The 17,768-nt window shown below is 45.1% G+C and overlaps 1 protein-coding gene across 2 annotated transcripts in view; it reads right to left on the bottom strand.

The window, feature by feature from the left end:
• Positions 1-6,405: 6,405 nt before the first annotated feature.
• TBX4 (T-box transcription factor 4) overlaps positions 6,406-17,768 on the bottom strand; it is a 40,582-nt gene continuing 29,219 nt past the window's right edge. For both annotated transcript variants that reach the window (XM_054210274.1, XM_054210273.1), the window contains exons 6-9: positions 14,992-15,144; positions 11,528-11,616; positions 10,195-10,436; positions 6,406-8,805 (exon numbers count right to left, since the gene is read on the bottom strand). In XM_054210274.1, coding sequence (XP_054066249.1) covers positions 8,183-8,805; positions 10,195-10,436; positions 11,528-11,616; positions 14,992-15,144 — 1,107 coding nt within the window. In that variant the 3' untranslated portion in view covers positions 6,406-8,182. The remainder of the gene's footprint in view (positions 8,806-10,194; positions 10,437-11,527; positions 11,617-14,991; positions 15,145-17,768) is intronic.

Raw genomic sequence — 17,768 nt, 5'->3', positions numbered from 1 at the left:
ATAGAAACCTGGCCTTTGGCATTGAACTTGGATAATATTTTATTAGAAGAAAGCATGATTCACTGAAATGGCGCACTTCGGTATCTACGGAAAGGAAAACTGGGAAGGACACAAAAGAAGTGAGACTGTGGAAAACCAATTCAAGGAACCATTGCCACACAAAGAATCTCAATCCGCGGTAAGAAACAACAGAAAGGAACAAAATATTTCCAAGGGAACATCTGAGCACAATGTTGGAGCCAAGTAAGGAATTATTACTATATTAGCCTGTCAGGAAAGGGTCATACAGTCTATGTAGTAGGAGAATACCCTGTCATTTTGAAATTAATAGGAATTTTTTTATTAGCATCAATGTGATGATCAGGACTGGCCCGTATGCATGTAAAATTGAAACTTAACCAAAGAAATAATAAGAGATCCTAGGAGGAAGGGGATGTTTAGTCTGCCTTAAATAGGATAAAAGTTACTTTTATCCTTTTTTGCACATTTTCAGAGACTTATTTTTCAAACTCTGAAAAGCATATAGTGGTGTTACCCATAGTTCTTTACGGATCGTGAGAACAGAGGTGGTTGAAACGAGTGAATGTGGAGTGAAACGCGAAGTAAACTCCAGTGAATTTCACTGGAGTTCTTAGTTTGCAGTTGAAGCTATTTTCTCCTTTGAAACCACAGCTAAGAGGAATACAAGTAAATATGGATTTTTAGCTTCACATGTGCTGATCTGCATTAGTGGCTGGTCTAAATGAGGACTTAGTAGTGGCTTCTTTGCATCTATAACTCAGCTTGGCATTTTTAGGAGGACCGTGAGCTATGTCTGCAGTAGACATTAAAACACCTGGTGAGCAGCACCTTCGCTCACACTGTGAACGTGCTGTTGTGCTTTAGTGGGACATGCCCTGGCATGGGATGGGCAGGATCAGTCCTCGCTTCCCCTGGGTTCTCAGAGCTTCAGGGCGCTTCCCTCCCTGGGTTCTTGAGTTAATGTCTCTGCTGCTTTGAGTTTTTGTATGGCACCAGGCCAATGGATCCATTGAGACATCAGTATTCCAGCCCTCACTTGACTCACTCCAAATATCCTGTATACGCTGAAGTACGAGATTTGCCCTCTTGCTTTTTCAAGCACAGCCCTCCAGCCTCCTTGCATTGACACCTTCCGGTCAAGAAGTGCCTGGGCAGTGTTTATACAAACAGTTAAAACCCTTTTCTCCTTACGCGTTACTGATGAAGAAATGTAGAAAAACTGCAGGTCATCCAAATATTGACGTAACAGGCATGTGCTCAGTTCTAACGCTGAGTGTAAATCTAGTCCTTCTCTGTGATACTGGACAGAAATCCCAGTGGAAGTTTTTCCTGCCTCTAACCTGTCTACTTGCCTTCAAAATGATAAATGGTGGGAGGGAAAGGGCGAGGGAGGGGGAAAACTATCTAAGCTTTGAACTGGTTGTGTCTTAAGAAGGATGGGAAGGAAGAATGCAGATTCATTTAAAACAGGATTTTTAGATGGCTAAAATCTTTGGTGTTTTTCTCCTCTTGGTCACCTTTGGTGTTCTCATAAGTAAGTCTTAGACCAAATCCTTACCAAAAGATGTATAATTGTGTAAGACATTGTGGCTACTTGTATTTATTTACTTTTAATTGATTACCTATTCCTACTTCCATTTTTGTCCTGCACGTAGTTGCTCAGTAGCCATCACCTTTGCTTTCAGTCTAGGTATCCATTGCATGCTGACTGTTTCATATTACATCTGATGCACAAAGCGAGTTCATCACCTTTCCAGGATGCCTCATGATTGATTCCTCATGTCCAGGGCAATCTGCTCTAAAGTTTCAGGCTAAAACGAGTGCTTGGATTTAGTGGGGATAATCGATGGTTTGAGTCTTACTCTTCGTACATTTTGAGCTATCCATTTGTGTGTTAGATTCACGACCGATATTAAATACAACGCAGTTTTATTCTTCTCTCGGTAGCTGCTCAGAGGCATTGGGCATGAGTAAACCGTAATTTGCGGAGTGTGGCTGTGTCATCCATCAAACTCAAATGCGCTCTGCTTCATACCTCAGCCGTGCACTGCACAGCCAAGGCTGAAGGCTGGGCTTGTTGAAAACATTAGAGGGCTGGTCTTGCTATACTGAAGTCTATAAAAGTTTTCCTATTGACTTCAACAGAAATAGGACTGAGCCTTATGATTTTGGCACAAAAATATGAAAATATTCTTTTTCATCTCTGCTGAACGCGAACTCCAGCGCGCATTGCTGTCTGCCTTACGTAAGATAGAGGCTGTTAAGGAGAAATAGTAGTTTTGCACATATTGTTCTCTGCACATGTTGTTCTCTAGTAGACTTGTTAGAGGATGCATCCATTCCTGCTGGCAGTGTCCAAGGCTTAGTACACAAATTTGGCCCAGTTTCCTGCTATCAATGTAAACCTCCCAACTAGAAGTTACATTTGTCAAATTCTGTCTTTCAGAATTGTTAAAATCATTGGTTTCCAAGTAGGCGGTGCCAACATTCCACATAATTCTCTTTCTTAAAAAAAAAAAAAAACAACAAACTTCCTCCAGATTTTAAATACAACCCCAGTGAAAATATTCATCAAAACTTTAACCATGTATGGCTGAAAGACAAAAATTAGTCTTGGCTGAAAACTAAGGAAGATGGCAACAACAAAAACCTCTTACCCGTCAGTATTTTTCTATGGACCAAGAGCCTTTTGACCAGTTGTAGCCATTCCGGTGGGTTTTGCTTTTCTTTTGTTAAACGAGTTTCTAATTAACAGAAATCAAAATCATCCTGATTTTAATTGAACTAGCGTTATCAGCACTTCGCACTAATTAAAATACTTTTTTATTTCCTTCTCTCAGGGCCCAGTTGCAACCGTGGACTTAGGCTCAGATGTGCAGTTTTCAGCCCGGAGGTGCCTTGCTGCACACCCTGCGTAAATCCACCGTGACATTTGAAAAGTCACTCTCAAAAATCATCAGACAGGTACATTTGCTGGTCATGAGCAGAATATGGTCTTTCTGACCTGCGGGCTTGCTTGGCATCCGTAACCACCAGCACCATGGCACAAAGCTCCAAGCGTATTCACTTCCCTTGCCGTTACCCAAGGAGTTTCTCAACAGGGTTGAGCTGCCCATGCCAAATTTAATTTTAAACATCACTTTAGTTTAAGTGCAACACAGGCTGGTCTATACAGGTGCAAGGAGGGGCTGGGAATCCTAGTGTGAGGCTGCCATCGGAACGCCAATGCCTACAGTGACTGTTTTATAGGCAGAGCCCAAGGGGCGGTTTCTCTTGTGACAGTGTTTTCACATTAAAATAGTTCATGTTGGACAAGGCTTTTTGCTTTTGTTGTACCGTTACCAGTATTTTCTTCTCTTTCATTTTTAATATTGATCCTGTACTTTGTGGAAAGGAAATCATTTCAAACCCATATTCTCTCCACTAGTGAGTCACAGACTCATGATTTCTCTTCCAGCCTACTATCACAGCGATAAAAACCCTCAAATCGGATAGAATTTAGGCTGCCTCTTGTCACAGTCAAGCACATGGCACCTCCTTGGAGCAGGACCTTAAATTAAAATATTGTAAATTTTTTGCTGTTCAAACACTACTGCAGAAACGTGAGTGGCCAAGGAGAGAGGAGGGGTTTTTTTTCCTGCCTGCTGGAATTTTTCACTATAACCATCCTCAGGGGAGTTCTCATCTTCAAAAGAAACATTCTTTCTGTACAAGCTGCAAAAAGAATTATTTAATGACATCATAAATTAATACAGAGAGGCACAAATTTTCCAAAATGTGGAGAGAGAGAAAAAAAAAATTAGTGTTTGCCAAAAACACCCCGGCTCTTCCAGACTTAGGCCTCTCTTGAGCCTGTGAGCTGCCAATGATACCAAATTGAATGGTGGGGCTTTTGGCATGACTTAAGTTTAGCTTGTTTAAATTTTGGCAAATATTCGTATTACTCACATACTCAGCAAACTGATACAAATATTTGTTCTATTTAGAGCGAAGTCCAAACTCAGTGCTGGCATAAGTGCTCTTGGACTCGGTGGAACTGCGCTTGCTTGTGCCAATATTAAATTTGGACATCTACCTTAAAGAAAAACAGAATAAAAAAGTCCCCTAGCCTTTCAGGTACAGATTAGAATACATCAATGGAAAACAGACCTCGTGTGTATCCAGGTTTTCCTTGCTTACTAATTTTTGCCTTAATCTGATTTGAAATGGACCTAGTTTTTCTGCACTTGGATCGCTGTTCCCTGTTACGATGCAACAAGCCATCTAACTAGAGCTAGAGCTGAAAAAGCCTCCACACACGTGAAGTTCTCCACATTCTTGAGAAGTAAAAAAGCTGTTTAGACTGTAGTAAATCAAGCCCGGGCGCAGTAAGCGTGCTTGATCTATTTTAATGCTGTGCAGGTTGTAGGGATTATTTTTTTTAATGATGTCCGCGGTTCAGTGTTTCTGATTTGAAAAACAAATAGACCATTAACTTTCTGCCTCCAGATTGTCAAGGATACCTCGGTGTTGCTGTGTTCTCTGTTCCTGAATGCCCACGGCGGGGCAGCACGCTGCCCGGCAGGCGTCACGGGAAACGATGCTGCATAGACGGGTGCTCGATGGGGAGTCGCACGCTCAGCAACCGCCAGACCTACCCACGTGCGAAATGCAGAAGAAATGAAGTGGAACCTGGTTACCCGCCTTGCCCGTGAGCTGGCTCTTGGGATCGGATACATAAACAGGTTAGAAATTTTGCAATGAAAAAAAAAACGAACCAAAAAACCCAAGCCCCAAAGCAAAATAGACCAGCACATTTTCATTCTATAAATTAACACAACCAGAACGTGTTTCAGGGATGTGCTGGCTATGGGTCTGTGCTCAGGTGGAATGTGATTTGTAAGCTGACTGCTATTTAATGCTATCTAAATGCTCTTATAAATGTCACGGAGAAGTGGGATCCCACTAACTTTAGCTATTTAGAAATGGGAAATCTAGTCTAAGTGGCTGAGCTAGATTCCTCTCTCAGTGGAAAAAGATCATCACTAAAGAATGATTCATCCCATTTTAATCTAAATGTCTGATCTCTCTCTGTTGACTATAAAAGGAGCCCAGATGACCAGATTAGCATATATCCAAATTTTGCACGTTTATGTGCTAACTCAGCCTTTTACAATCAGGTCCTGTACTCGCAAATATCATGTACTATTTTTATAACTAAAAGCTTGATATTTGCCACAGGGTTTCAGAGGCACTTGCTCAGCTCCAGTGGCTGCCTTGGGGCTGAGCCTCCCCTGTGCCCTTTACGAAGGCTGACAGCGGTGCCTCCTGTGTGCTCGCAAGTTAAAACTTGGATTAATTACATGTTTAAGTCTCCTCTACATCCCCTGCATGAACTGAAAGCTATTGAAACAATTCTCATAGGAGTTACTTTTAAAACTGCCTTAAATCAATAAATATCGCATTGATGAGCAGAAGGTACATGGTTAAAAATAGAAGCAATGATTATTCATTAAAAATGACATTGTTATTCTGTTAATCATATTTGTAAAACAGGCAAAAGATCCAGTCTAGCTTGTCATTTGGACTCTGGGCTGCTGACCCCATTAATTTTTAGGTTGTGGTGGCAGCATTTGTCTCGTTTGGTGTTGATTCAGTGTCACCATGAGAAATGAACTGAGCATTTCAAATTGTAGGCAGTGACACCCTCAGACCTCTCCCCCCACCTCCAACCTTTAATTCTTCACTATTGTCGTTGTAACTGATCTGCGCATAAGTACAGGGACATCATTTTGGTGCTCTTGTTATCAGGCCAGTGGCTGATTTTAGCTCAGCCTAGTGGTGCTCGGTGTATGCAGGTCGATTCATGTGTCCGTTAGAAAAAAGAAACATGAGGTACCACAAACCACCCAAAACCCCGTTAGTCTTGCAGTGGGCAGTTCAAGTTTGACAGAGGAACTGTGTAGATGGTAAAGAAAAGGGTCAAGTGTGCATCTTGGGAAAGGGTGAGATGGGTATAATCGGACAGTAGGAGACAGAAGACAGACGAGGCACCCAGTAATTCACCACGGAACATTTTTATACTAATTATTGAAATGCACCCAGAGACAGCTTATAGCAGTAAAATGACTTTATGTTCTGATATGTAAAATAAAATGTCCATGCTATGTAACAAACATTTAAAAATTCCATACCACCTGTATCTAATGTGGTTTCTAATAAAGATTTATCTGTAGTATATATGTTTTTTTTATCTAACCAATTCTTAGTTTTTACATCAAAGGTGTGTAATAAAAAAAAAAAAAATCTTAAATAGATGTCTTTCCAAAAAAACCTTGCAACATTCATTTTTATTAAGTATTTCACTTGTAAAAAGCAAAGCTGAATTGGACACGTGGCCTGCATTTGTGATATATATATATTTTTTTATATATATATATAAAATATATATGTATATAAATAGCTATTCAGCATGCAAAAATTGTAGTGATTTCCAAAATCTGATTACAAAATCCACACCGGTCACACACATCGTCTGCTGAATGGGTGTATGAGGTTGTCCTGGTGGAAAGGTGACCTCCACTTTAGTGGCCTCAGGGTTGTCCCACTGCAAGCAGCCGCCCTCATCCATCAGCTTCTCTTCATGGGAACGGATTCATCCAAACGCAGAAGTACCTCCTGCCTTCCAAATTGGTATTTCAGCTTTTTGCCATTGCTCATTTGGGAAGCAGAGGGTGGGGAAAAAAACCCTGCTGTGCATGACTAGAGCTTAAATATTGCGCTTTTTAGTGGAACCAAACTCCCAGCATCACCTCTGTGTTGCCATCCCTGGGGACAGCATCACCCGGGAGCTCAGCAGGATGGACACACTGAGGACCGGAGGAGGCCGCATCCCTGCTCGGGAGATCTTTGGGTGAAGGCAATGGGAGTTTCGTTCCAGAAAGAGCACAGCTTGCTTTCCCACGTGAGGCCGGGGCTGTCGCTGAGTGATCCCTCCTCACCTGATGCCTCCTGTCCTCATAGGGACACTCTTGGTAGGCAAAGCCAGCGCTGAAGGAGTCATTTCAAGATACTTCCACAGTAAACAATAGTAGCAATGTATACACTGGTTACAGATTTTTACCTGTTCTACAAATATTTGTACACTGTAAAGCCTGACGGGTAATGGGAACTCATCCCACCCCACAATTAGGAAAATATTCCTCTATGCCTCCTTTATGCTGAAAAACAATTCTGTCTGAGCTAGCTGCAAAAGGAAAAAAAAACATAGCACAAAAGGCGCATTTCAGCTGAATACGAAAGAAATCAAGGACCAGCAAATACAGAAATCCTTTCTGGAAAGTATTAGCAACTTTTAAGCTTAAACTTCATAAATATATTGCAATAAGCAAGTGTGATTCAATCAATGGATGGGAGTCTGAAGACATTGGGTCTGTTCCTAACACTGCAATTCATTTGCTGTTTGGCCTCGGGCATAATGCATCACTTCTTAGTTTCCCACAGCCACGAACGATGGTGTTGTGGGGGGAAGAAGAGACATTTGTGCATTGGTTGCCATCTCCTCTCTGCGCCATGGCACGAACCCTGTGCTGCGCCGGGGAGGTACCAGAGTGGCACCGCAGCTCCCTGACCCCACCGCCGAGCCTCCCCGCCGGCCCCTGCGCTCCTACGGCTCCGTCACTTCCAGAGGAAGAAGGGAATTTCTACAGACAAAAAGAGCTAAAGAAGTGCTGCTACAGCAGTCCTTGAACTACGCAACCGAACAGGTCGCTTTTTCCTTTGAGCTTTGGGATGCTGTGACTTCACAAACCAAGTACCGTGAAAGTGAAGCTCCTATTTTCCCCAAATAGACAAAATTTGCCCGTGGATGTTTAATATTACAAGCAAAAGAAAATGACTAGCTACTTCACTTGTTAGTCATGAAGGTGGTTCCTACTGGATCAGTAATGAAGACGCGAGAATTAATTTATTCGGGAGTCAGTAAGAGACTGATGAATCCAGCCCACCGAGACAGGAGATGTAATTCTCTGTGTGTCTGAAGATACAAGCTCTTCACCCACACAAATCCCTCTGGAAATGCACATGTGTCTCACCGAAGTGCAAGTTACCCACAGGTATCAACACTGATTGAACACTGTCCTGGAGCAGTAACGTTGGCTGTGGCATCGCCTGGCCGTCAGAGTCATCCGTCAGTCCAGTTCTCCACAGTCCCCATCCCTGAATGATACTGCAGCGACGACTCCCTCGACAAGGAAAAGCTTTGTGAGTACAGGAACTCGTTCGCCGCGTTTAGGTGCGGAGAGGGGGGTTTTCTCTCGCACACAGACGGGTGCACCCTTTCCCTCGGGAAAGATGAAGAAGGAACGCGCTCCCGAACCTGAGACTGGGACAGCTGGTTGTAGACACTGAAGTGGCTGTTACCTGGTGGCTGCGAGCCTTGACCCGTGATGGACGGGAGCCGCGGCATCATGGTGGTGGCTGTAAAATGAGCAGGGAAAGGCTGGTAAGGGACAGTTTCCATTGTCTGAACACTGTAGCTGGTGTAAGGTGCGACAGAAGTCCACATATTGCAGCTCAAGGGGGGAGGTGGAGGTGGCAAGTCGTCAACCGCTGAGACGCCAGCAATTTCAGCCCCAGAACTAGAGTACATGCACGCTTCCCGCGGAGTCACCTCGCTGCAATAGGAAGGGCTTAACATCTGCTGATCGTACGGAGGCGGGGAGCGGAAATAGTGATCGTCTCCTACAGAAGAGGAGGCTTCCAGGTAGGAGCGTTTGCAGGGCAGGTCCAGGTGTCGAGCACTTTCTGCAAATGACAAAAAAAAAATGCACGTTCAGGAGCAGCTCCCAGAGCGATGGTGTTTAAGAGCAGTCTGCCAAGAGCCTGGGGTGGTTTTATGGAGTCCCCTCAGAAGCCGAGCATGCAATCTGTGATTATTTCTCAAAACAACTGGTGCTCTTTTTCAGATTAATCCAGTTAAACCACTTTAGTTCAGGGGGGAAAACAATGTACAACGTCAAAAAGACATTGTGTTGCAAATGTCAGGCTAATCCCCTCAGCCTCAAAGCTTTCTGGTGACATTTATCAGGTTAAGTGAGGGACTTGGGCTACCATTCTCACATCAGAGATTACTTCTGTTCATCCAGATAACAGAGGTCCCTGACACTCTTGCAGTGTTACTCCTGACAAATTCAAGAAGTCTCTTAAAGGGTCTTATCGCGGCCTGCCTTCCTGTCGTTACAAAAATGACTGTACATTTCCCAGATATTCACGTCAAAAGCTGCAGAAATATTTCCAGATAAAGGAGCCCTTTCCCGGTCATCAGTCCTGCCCTCAGCTTTACGCGGAGAAGCTGTAGCCCCTCTCCTACGGATCACCACGACCGTGGCTGTGTTTACCAGCAGGGTTCTGTTAGTTGTTAGGAATATTCTCTGGATGAATTAGTGAATTCATCTGTAGATTAAACATCTGCTAAAATTCCGCATTTGCCTCGCAGTCCTCATTACTGGTGCTGTTAGATTCTTCATTTGCCCATGATCAGAGGATTCTCACAGCTTAAACGAATTAGCGGCCAATGAGACATGCAAATAGAAGGATATTTTTTTTCTGTGCAAAATTTTTCCGTTTAACTTAAAACATGTCATGATCTCATCTGATGCTGGACTAAAAGGAAGAGAATGTAGTTATAGCTCACTTAAACTTGAGAAGTGGCGGATAAGAAGAGAGGGATGCTTCCCAACTACCACAGTCCCACTAATCTGCCAACATCGAGAGAATTGCTAATGGCTTCGTCCTGGAAAAGTGCTGAACGTGTATCATTTCATTAACGCTAATGGCAGTGTCAAAACATCTCAGGAGAGATAAGGCCCCCTCCAAACAATTATTAACTCAGCTGATTCTAACAATGGATAATTTTCCAGCGCAGCTTCGTGCCATTTGAATTATGCATTCTGATTATTTTTTTTGTCTCTGACTCAGAGTCTGAATTTGCCTTCTATGGGACAAAACCACTAATAACTGCCCAAAATCCCAGCTCTTGGGCCCTGACCCTCCAAAACACTTCACATCAGTATCTTTGAAGATCAAGGCCTAGGAGACCCATCCGAAATGAACTGGAATTAGCAGTAAGCTTTCAGCACTCATGCTCTTAGGTTTATTTGCTATAATATTTTTCTAGCTGGAAACTCGAGTTACCTCTTCTTTTTAGGCAATGATAGAAGAGCCCTGAATCCCTCTGTGCTGTGAAGGTGTTGAGTGGCAGATCTTGAGTGTCTGAAGCTGCAAATTGCATGTGAGCACCGTTCTCATACTGATAATGTTGAAGGGTCTGGTGATTCCCATGAAGTGGGTTAACATCTGGCTTTGTTGAAAGCTGGCCGTGACTGGACACCAACCTCTGCCTCATGATGCTTTTGGAAATTACTGGATATTCTTTGCTAAAGGAGGTAAGAAAAAATTATTACCAGTTAGAGAGCAATCAGCATTAACAGAAAGATGAAATATTAGTTTGGATTCCCTAGAGGATCTCCGTCCAATGACTTCAACACCCTTGGCCAAAGACGGTGAACTCATTACACTTTGCTGGGTGTGGGCAAGTATTACAACACCACACAGAGTGTGTCACTGAATTAGAGGAAGAGCTTTTCAGGGGTATAAATGGCATTAAAAGCCTAAATGGCATTAAAAGCCCTAATGCCTTCACACGCAAGAAAATGTGATGCCCCCATGGCACAGGCACCTTTAACAACTTCTCCTCCAAAGAGGTGCAGCACATTAGTAGCAGAATAAGAATTATAGCATTGTTTGGGAGGAAACGATGAAGCATGGTATAACAAGATGGGGGGCACTTGGGAACGAGCTCTCTGCACTGCCTAAGCCTCCTCTGCACCGATGGAGCAGGACTCCTGGGAAGTTGCTGGTGTGCCCCCACCTTCCTCGGTCTCCCAACGCAGGTGGTCCCCGTGCTGGGGTGGCTCATATAGGAGTGTGCCCATATAGGCTGGTCATCTCCGGCAGAAAGACTTGTTTTGATGGCTTAGATAGATGTAGCTACTGACTGCAGGTGCTATTTGGTTTCGTGGTTGGGAATCCTAGGTTTGTTTCAGGAATTTAGTTTTTCCCCTGGGATGATATTAGCAAGGGACTTGTAGACAAAATCAGAACCATGTTTCATTTATCTGTTGCCCATGGAATAGCGTCTTACTGTAGCAGAAATCCCTGTGATTTAAACAGTATTGCTCTTCAAGCAAAAACAATAGTCCGTGTGAAAAGGACCAAAAAGCCCAAAGTAATTCAATACTTATACGGTCAGTAAGGCTGGATTTCTGCACAGGGCTCAGCGTCTGGAGGGTGCGCTGGCCGGCTGCGTGTCGGACACTGCTTGCCCGTATGCTTTCCCTGGGCTCAGTGCACTCTTGCACACACGCATGCCCACTGCAGCAACCCCCCGACCCCCACGAGCCGGGCAGGAGACCATCCCGCTGAGCCCCTCCTCACTGCTGTCCCCCCTGTCCCCGCTTGGCCATACCTCTGCAGTCGTGCCACGCGCAGGTCGCTGTCGTCGCTGCCCCTGAATCCCTTGGCAAAGGGGTTGTTCTCGATTTTCAGCTGGGTTATCTTTAAAAGAACGAAACCAAGTGTAAAGCATTTGAAAACAGATCAGACCGAAAGGCGCAGCAGCAGGTTGGAGGCGGTGGGTCTCTGGGTGCACTGTCCCACGCGACACCCCGTGACACGCGGCGTCTGCGAGAGGTTCAGCCACCTGCAGACGTGGTGGCAGGGGCAGCGCGTCTGTATTCACAGCTGAGAGAGAAACTGAGCTGTGGAGGTCGGTACTAGATCTTGTAGAAGCAGCTTTTAAAGCTGACAAAATTGAGGACACAGATGCAAATTTCCTTAAGGCTCGGTCCTGTGGTCTTATTCTGGGCTCTTATGAGTGAGAATATATGTCTGATTTAAAAGAAAGTTTTCTATGTCTCCACGTTAGACACCCCTATTCCTTACAGTGTGGTGATCTCTCAGCTCGATAACAATTTTATATACATTTACAGTCATTGTTCTGCTGTGAAAAGACTCGTAACTCAAATAATGAATAGTCTTTGGGCAAAGGAAAAGTGCTGCCTTTTACAAGAACTGCCTTTCCCCAGAAGAGGTGCAGTGTATTAAAAGGGTCAAAATGCCTTAGAATTGACTTGGCCTAGACGTAATTTTGATGGAGCTCAACTTTTGTAAGGGAACTGTGAAAGCTCTGCCATTTCATGAAAATTCTGTTAGAAAAATTATGGGTGAGATCTCCTTTAAAAATATTCCATTCTTTTTCTGTCTCACAGCCACAGTAAATATAGTTTTCCCTTGCCATCCTGCCACCTGCTTCCTTCCCTGTATAAGACAGGTACAAATCAAACCCGTACAATGGTCAGGAATGCCAGGAAGAGGTACCAGTGACAAATGAAAATAAACCACCTCTTTCTTTAACAAAGGATGTTGCAAAGACAAAGAGCGAGGAAGATCATCTGAGAGGGTTTCAGGAGCTGGAAAATGCCAGAAAACCACCAGAGTGTTTGTAGGGACACAGGAGCTCCTAAAACATCCATCTCCTAAATAGATGTACGTGTGTCTGGGGACAAACATACACCCAAGGCTCCCTTGGATGATTTACAAGAGTGTTGCTGTAATTAACTGCTAGCAATGCTGAAAAATATCCCTTACCAAAAAACTCCTGAGAAAACAGCTGGCCGGTATCTGTGATGGAGAAGGAAGGTGGTGACATGTGAATTTAACCAGCCTCGAGGGCTCGAGCTTTTCCCCTCTGCTCCCACAGTGACTCCAGGGTAGCTGACAGACCACGAGAAGCGTAGGGCCCTTCCTAACCCACAGCCCGACATCAGGTTTGTACATCTTAATTTAATTTTGTTATTTAGTGACTCTGGTTTTCCTCTGACATGGGCAGAATCAGGGCTCCAGCCTTTCCTTGTCACCTTCCCCTGGCTTCATCCAGCCCAGGAGGGAGTTTCGGGTGACCACCTACACCTTCCTCACCGAGCTGTACTTAGGGGTAGCCTCTGGCATCAGCTTTCCACCGCTGGGAGCCCCACACACAGTGGTCTGTAACCACAACTCTCCTTTTTGGTTTAGAAAGATGATTTTTCGCAAGGACAGTTCTTGCTAACAGGATATTTCTGAGCTAAAAATAATTCGGTGGTTTGTTTTTTTCTAAAAGATGCCCAGACCGGGATTTTAATTGTTAATGCCTAAGAGAAGAAATAAAACCGTTTGGATATTTCTCTGAGGTTGCGATTTGCTCGAGACCACAGTGAGGTTGTGGCGAGACCTTCTGCCTCCTGCTCCTCGGCTGCGGACCACCATGTCCCCCTCCGGGATGGCATCCAACCCCCCCCAGCCTGCAAACCCCAGAGCCAGAGCTGGGAGCACCGGGGCGGCTCCTTGCAGGAGCTTCCTTAAAGAATTAGGGCTCGTCTGGGGCACTTTCCCTAAACCTGTCAGGTCCACTCTGTGCCGCTGCTGCCAGCTGCTGACCCCCCCAGCAGTGCTTGTATGGCAACGACAGTGGAAGTATTAAGTTTATAAAGCACTTTGGGAACCTTAGGGATGAAAGGCACTATTGACACGTGGGACGTTTTAAGTAGGTATTAAATAAGCTCTTTCGAGCCTTTTTGGTTAACCACGTTTGGGCAACTGGTCATTTTATACCAACAGCTACAACTTTTCAAACAGGATTCACTTCAGTGTCCAAATAGGGAGGACTTTTTTTTTTTTGCCCCTGTCTTACCATAACACACACATCCATGTTTCTGCTCTGAGCCTTTTAACTGGCTCACTAATTGCAGAGTCTTGCAAGGACCCTACGCTTCAAGCACCAAAGGGCACACAGGCATCCTGCTTGGGAGGAAAAGCTCTGGTCAGCTAACTGGGGAGGAAGAATTTCACGTATGTTCCTGTTCCTGGGGTCGTTTCCCATGAACGTGTAGAAAAGGAGCTGATCCAGTAACACATGGCAGATTTCCCATTCGGGGTGACGGGAGGGCTCCGGCAGTGTTGCTTCACTCTGCACCTTTATTTATGAATCCCGAAGTACTTTAAAAACTCCAATTAATCCTCAAACAACCCTGCAAGTTCAACTTCACCGGTAGGAAAAGTGCAGGGGAGCAGGAACTTGTGCAAAGGCAGGTAAACCGGTAGCAGGATTGAAAACGGAGCCTTGCCATCCCCTGCCTGGCATCCTCTCCTCTCCCTGCTGCGGTGACAGGGCACCCGCTGTCACAGGGAGGTGACAATTGACTGTCCCATTGCTGTCTGTCACACCAGTAACCTCAGACCGAACACCACCCACTGCCACCACTGCAAACACGCAAAAGAACCAGAGCAGCCAAACCCCACGGTACTGGGGTGTCTGTGACGTGCACCCGGAACGCAGAACCCACCCCTTTGTACTTTATATCCCCCCAAAACAAACCCAAACCCCCAAACCCCCTCCTGCCTTCGTGTGCTAAGCACAGAGCGGGCTCTTAGCTGCGTTTTTATGGTTACATTCCTCGTATGTCTAACTAAATACACATACCATAATTACTTTTCACTGTAGATTTACGAGCGAGCTTTACTAGTCATTATTAGGTTTCCTTGCTGTTTTGAATGACATCTCAGCCTTTATGAGCACGCCGATTCATTAGTGCCCGGCCTCGCAGGGTTTGCCAAGACATTGTTGCCCAACGATGGTCAGGCTGCTTCTTCGCTGCATCCTCTGGCTCCTCATCTCTTGCTTAATTCTTGCAGGGCTGGGATGGAAACTGGTCTTTTAAAAGAGGCGTTTTCTGCTGCACAATAGCAGCGAAACAGGCTCTGCCCTTGCCTCCCAGCAGCCAGACCCTGCTCACCACAGCCCTGTGCCCCAGCACTTTGGAAGGTCATTTCGCAGCCTTGCAAAAGCCCACAAAGAGACGTTAAGTGCCTTTTTAGGCAGAAAAGCAGCCTTACCTTGTGATTCTGGTAAGAGGTCACTGATATAAAGGATGTCTCTGGAAAAACGTGGGTGCAGAAGGCTGTGTTCTTCGAGCCGAAAGCGTTGTTCTCATCCGCCTTCACAATATGCAGTCGTGGTTGGTATTTATGCATTGAATTAAGAATGATCTGAAAAACAATTGATGCTAAAGTAAGAAATCCAATTAAAAAAAAAAAACAAAACCAAAAAAACCAAAAAACCAACAGAACAGACAATCCATAGCTATTCAACAGACTTTACTAGCAGGACACAAAATCTCACTAGTGCTCAGCTTTAGCTTTGCTTCCAAATTAGAGGGGAAAATTACATTCTATAAATGCACAGGAACCAAGACAGAAAAGGTATCTGCTGCTCTGGCAAGCACAACTGAACTTAAAGCTTTCCTGGTAAACTCTCATTTTCTTATTGCTATTGGATAGAGTCAGGCTGGGTAGAAAAAAAAGCCATAAATTTTTTTCGCAGCTCATGCTGAAGCTGTACAATATATATAATTCACCAGCAGACTGGTCCATAAAGATTCCTAATAAATACTTTACTGAGCTGAAAAATACATAGTTTAGCAGAGGCAAAAAAAAAAAAAAAATCACACAAACCACAGGGGGGAAAATAAAAAAAGAAGAAAGCTATTTTTCTTTTATCTGCTGGTAAAAGAAAATACAAAAGAGGAGACTTATTTTTTTTCCCTCCTGTTTGTGGAGCGGCTCCTTGCGGGTGGCTGGGTCCGGGCACCTCTCGCAGTCACTCGGTGGCTTCTGCGAGTGAGAGGCAGGAGCCGGCCAAGCGCTTTTTTATGGGGGGGCCGGGGGAGGCGAGGAAGCGCTGGGATGCGGGGGGGTTGCACAGCCCAGGCCCAGGTCCGATGGAGCACCAGGGGCCAAGCGGGGCTACCCCAGCCGGGGGCTGCTGGCCCCAGCCCTGGCCGTGCCACCCGGCCCAGCCCGGCCCTGCAGCATTGTTCTTCCACAAAGAAGGGACGTGCCCAGATGCTACAGAAGAAAATGGTTTTCAGAAATGGAATTTCTTTTAAGAAATTGAATGGTTTTAAGAAAAGCCTTTATTTCTTTTACTGGGCAAAGAAGAAATACTGCTTTCCTCTTGTTTTCTTGGCATAACTCTTTGCAATCTCTTCTTCCTTCTCAAAAATTGGCCAATTGAGTCTGTCCTGCCCGAGCCCGGCTGGTCCTAGAGGCGAGGGGTTCTCCAGCCAGGCTGAGACCCCTCCCCGTACTGGGGTGCCCAAAGCAGCCTGCAAGGACACATCCATCCCCGACGGAGACACGGACAAAGGGCCAAGTAAGAAAGACCACAGGTGGTGTCTTCCACTCGTGGTAGTTGGATGGATGGATGGGTAGGTAGATGGATGGATGGATGGATGGATGGATGGATGGATGGATGGATGGATGGATTGATAAGTGGGTGGGTGGGTGGATGGATAGGTAGATGAATGGATGGATGGGTAGGTGGATGCATGGATGTACGCAATACAACAGAGCAGCATCAGTTTACACTACTTGTAGATTTAGCCAATTTTAAATGAGAATTGTCAAGGAACAGAAGACATTTTCTCCGTGTTCGGTGTTTGTGCTCAGGAATTTTGGCTGTTTCGTGCCCGTCTGTGCTGAGGAGAGCTGGTAGCGGCGGCACTGCTCTGTGCACTCCAGCTGGGACAGGAGGTGGCGTAGGGAGCTTGTGCTCTTTAAACCCCGTCGTCTGGCTGCACGTTAACTCTGCCCACAGTAGCTGGCTGCATTATATACCACTTAAATGCAATTTTTATTGTTGACATTTTCCAGACAACCTTCCCTGCTCCCCAAGAGAGAGAATGAGGAATTTTTGGCATTTTATCAGCTTTGCATCAAGTCTCTTAACCACTTTGCGGCTGTTGATGTGCAGGGTGTAGATCTGAGAGGGTCGGCTCAGGTTTGGGTTTGGAGCCTTTTCTCTGCTTTCATCTATCTGCCACTCGTAAAACAAAGCCAAGATGAATAACACCAGAGGGCCAAGACTTTCATACGAAGGGGCATTTTAATTTTCAATAATTAAGAGCTGAGCCAAGCTGATAAATAGCGGGTGTCTGGAGCAGAAGCTGGGGTGTGCTGAGCTCTCCTCACCGCCTGTCCCTGCCTGCCCAGGTCCAGCAAGGACGGGTGTCTTGTCCCCAGAGTCAGACCAAGTCAGCAGCAGGCTGAAGAAAACAATCTTAAACTGAGATTTCCATAGGGAAAATTAGGAGCCCAAGCTTCAATACACTCTGGATGAGTAGTCTGTATTTCCCCTCCAAAGTAGTATCTTATAATAACCCCCTTTAAAATTTATTATTTTTTTTTATAACCTCTTTAAACCCAAGGCATCCAAACAATTTCCAAAAGGAACTTTTTGGAGCCTGATAAAAGCATTCAGGAAAGGATTTTTGACAGATGCTCAAGGTTACAGTTGTGGCTGCAAACCTGCTTGGAGAGTCATCGCGAACTGCTCGATATCTGTGGGATGTTTTCAGGCGGGGGGGGGTGGAATTTAGCCCACTGCACTTATGAGGCTGGGCATTTCTGTCCCTTGCACTGAAGTGACTATTTGCCCACGTGTCCCAGTGTAAGAACCCATTGGAAAGTGCTGAATTTCTTCAAGTGCGGGGACCACGAAAGGAAACTCCTTGAGATGTGCCAGATCAAAGCCAAACAGCCACCACTGGCGTGAAACGTGATTAATAGGTGTGAGAACCACAGAGCACTGAGGTTAACTTCATCGAATCAGC

The sequence above is a fragment of the Rissa tridactyla genome, chromosome 7 (assembly GCF_028500815.1).
Source record: "Rissa tridactyla isolate bRisTri1 chromosome 7, bRisTri1.patW.cur.20221130, whole genome shotgun sequence".
NCBI lineage: Eukaryota > Metazoa > Chordata > Aves > Charadriiformes > Laridae > Rissa > Rissa tridactyla.
This window is presented reverse-complemented; position numbering and strand designations above follow the sequence as displayed.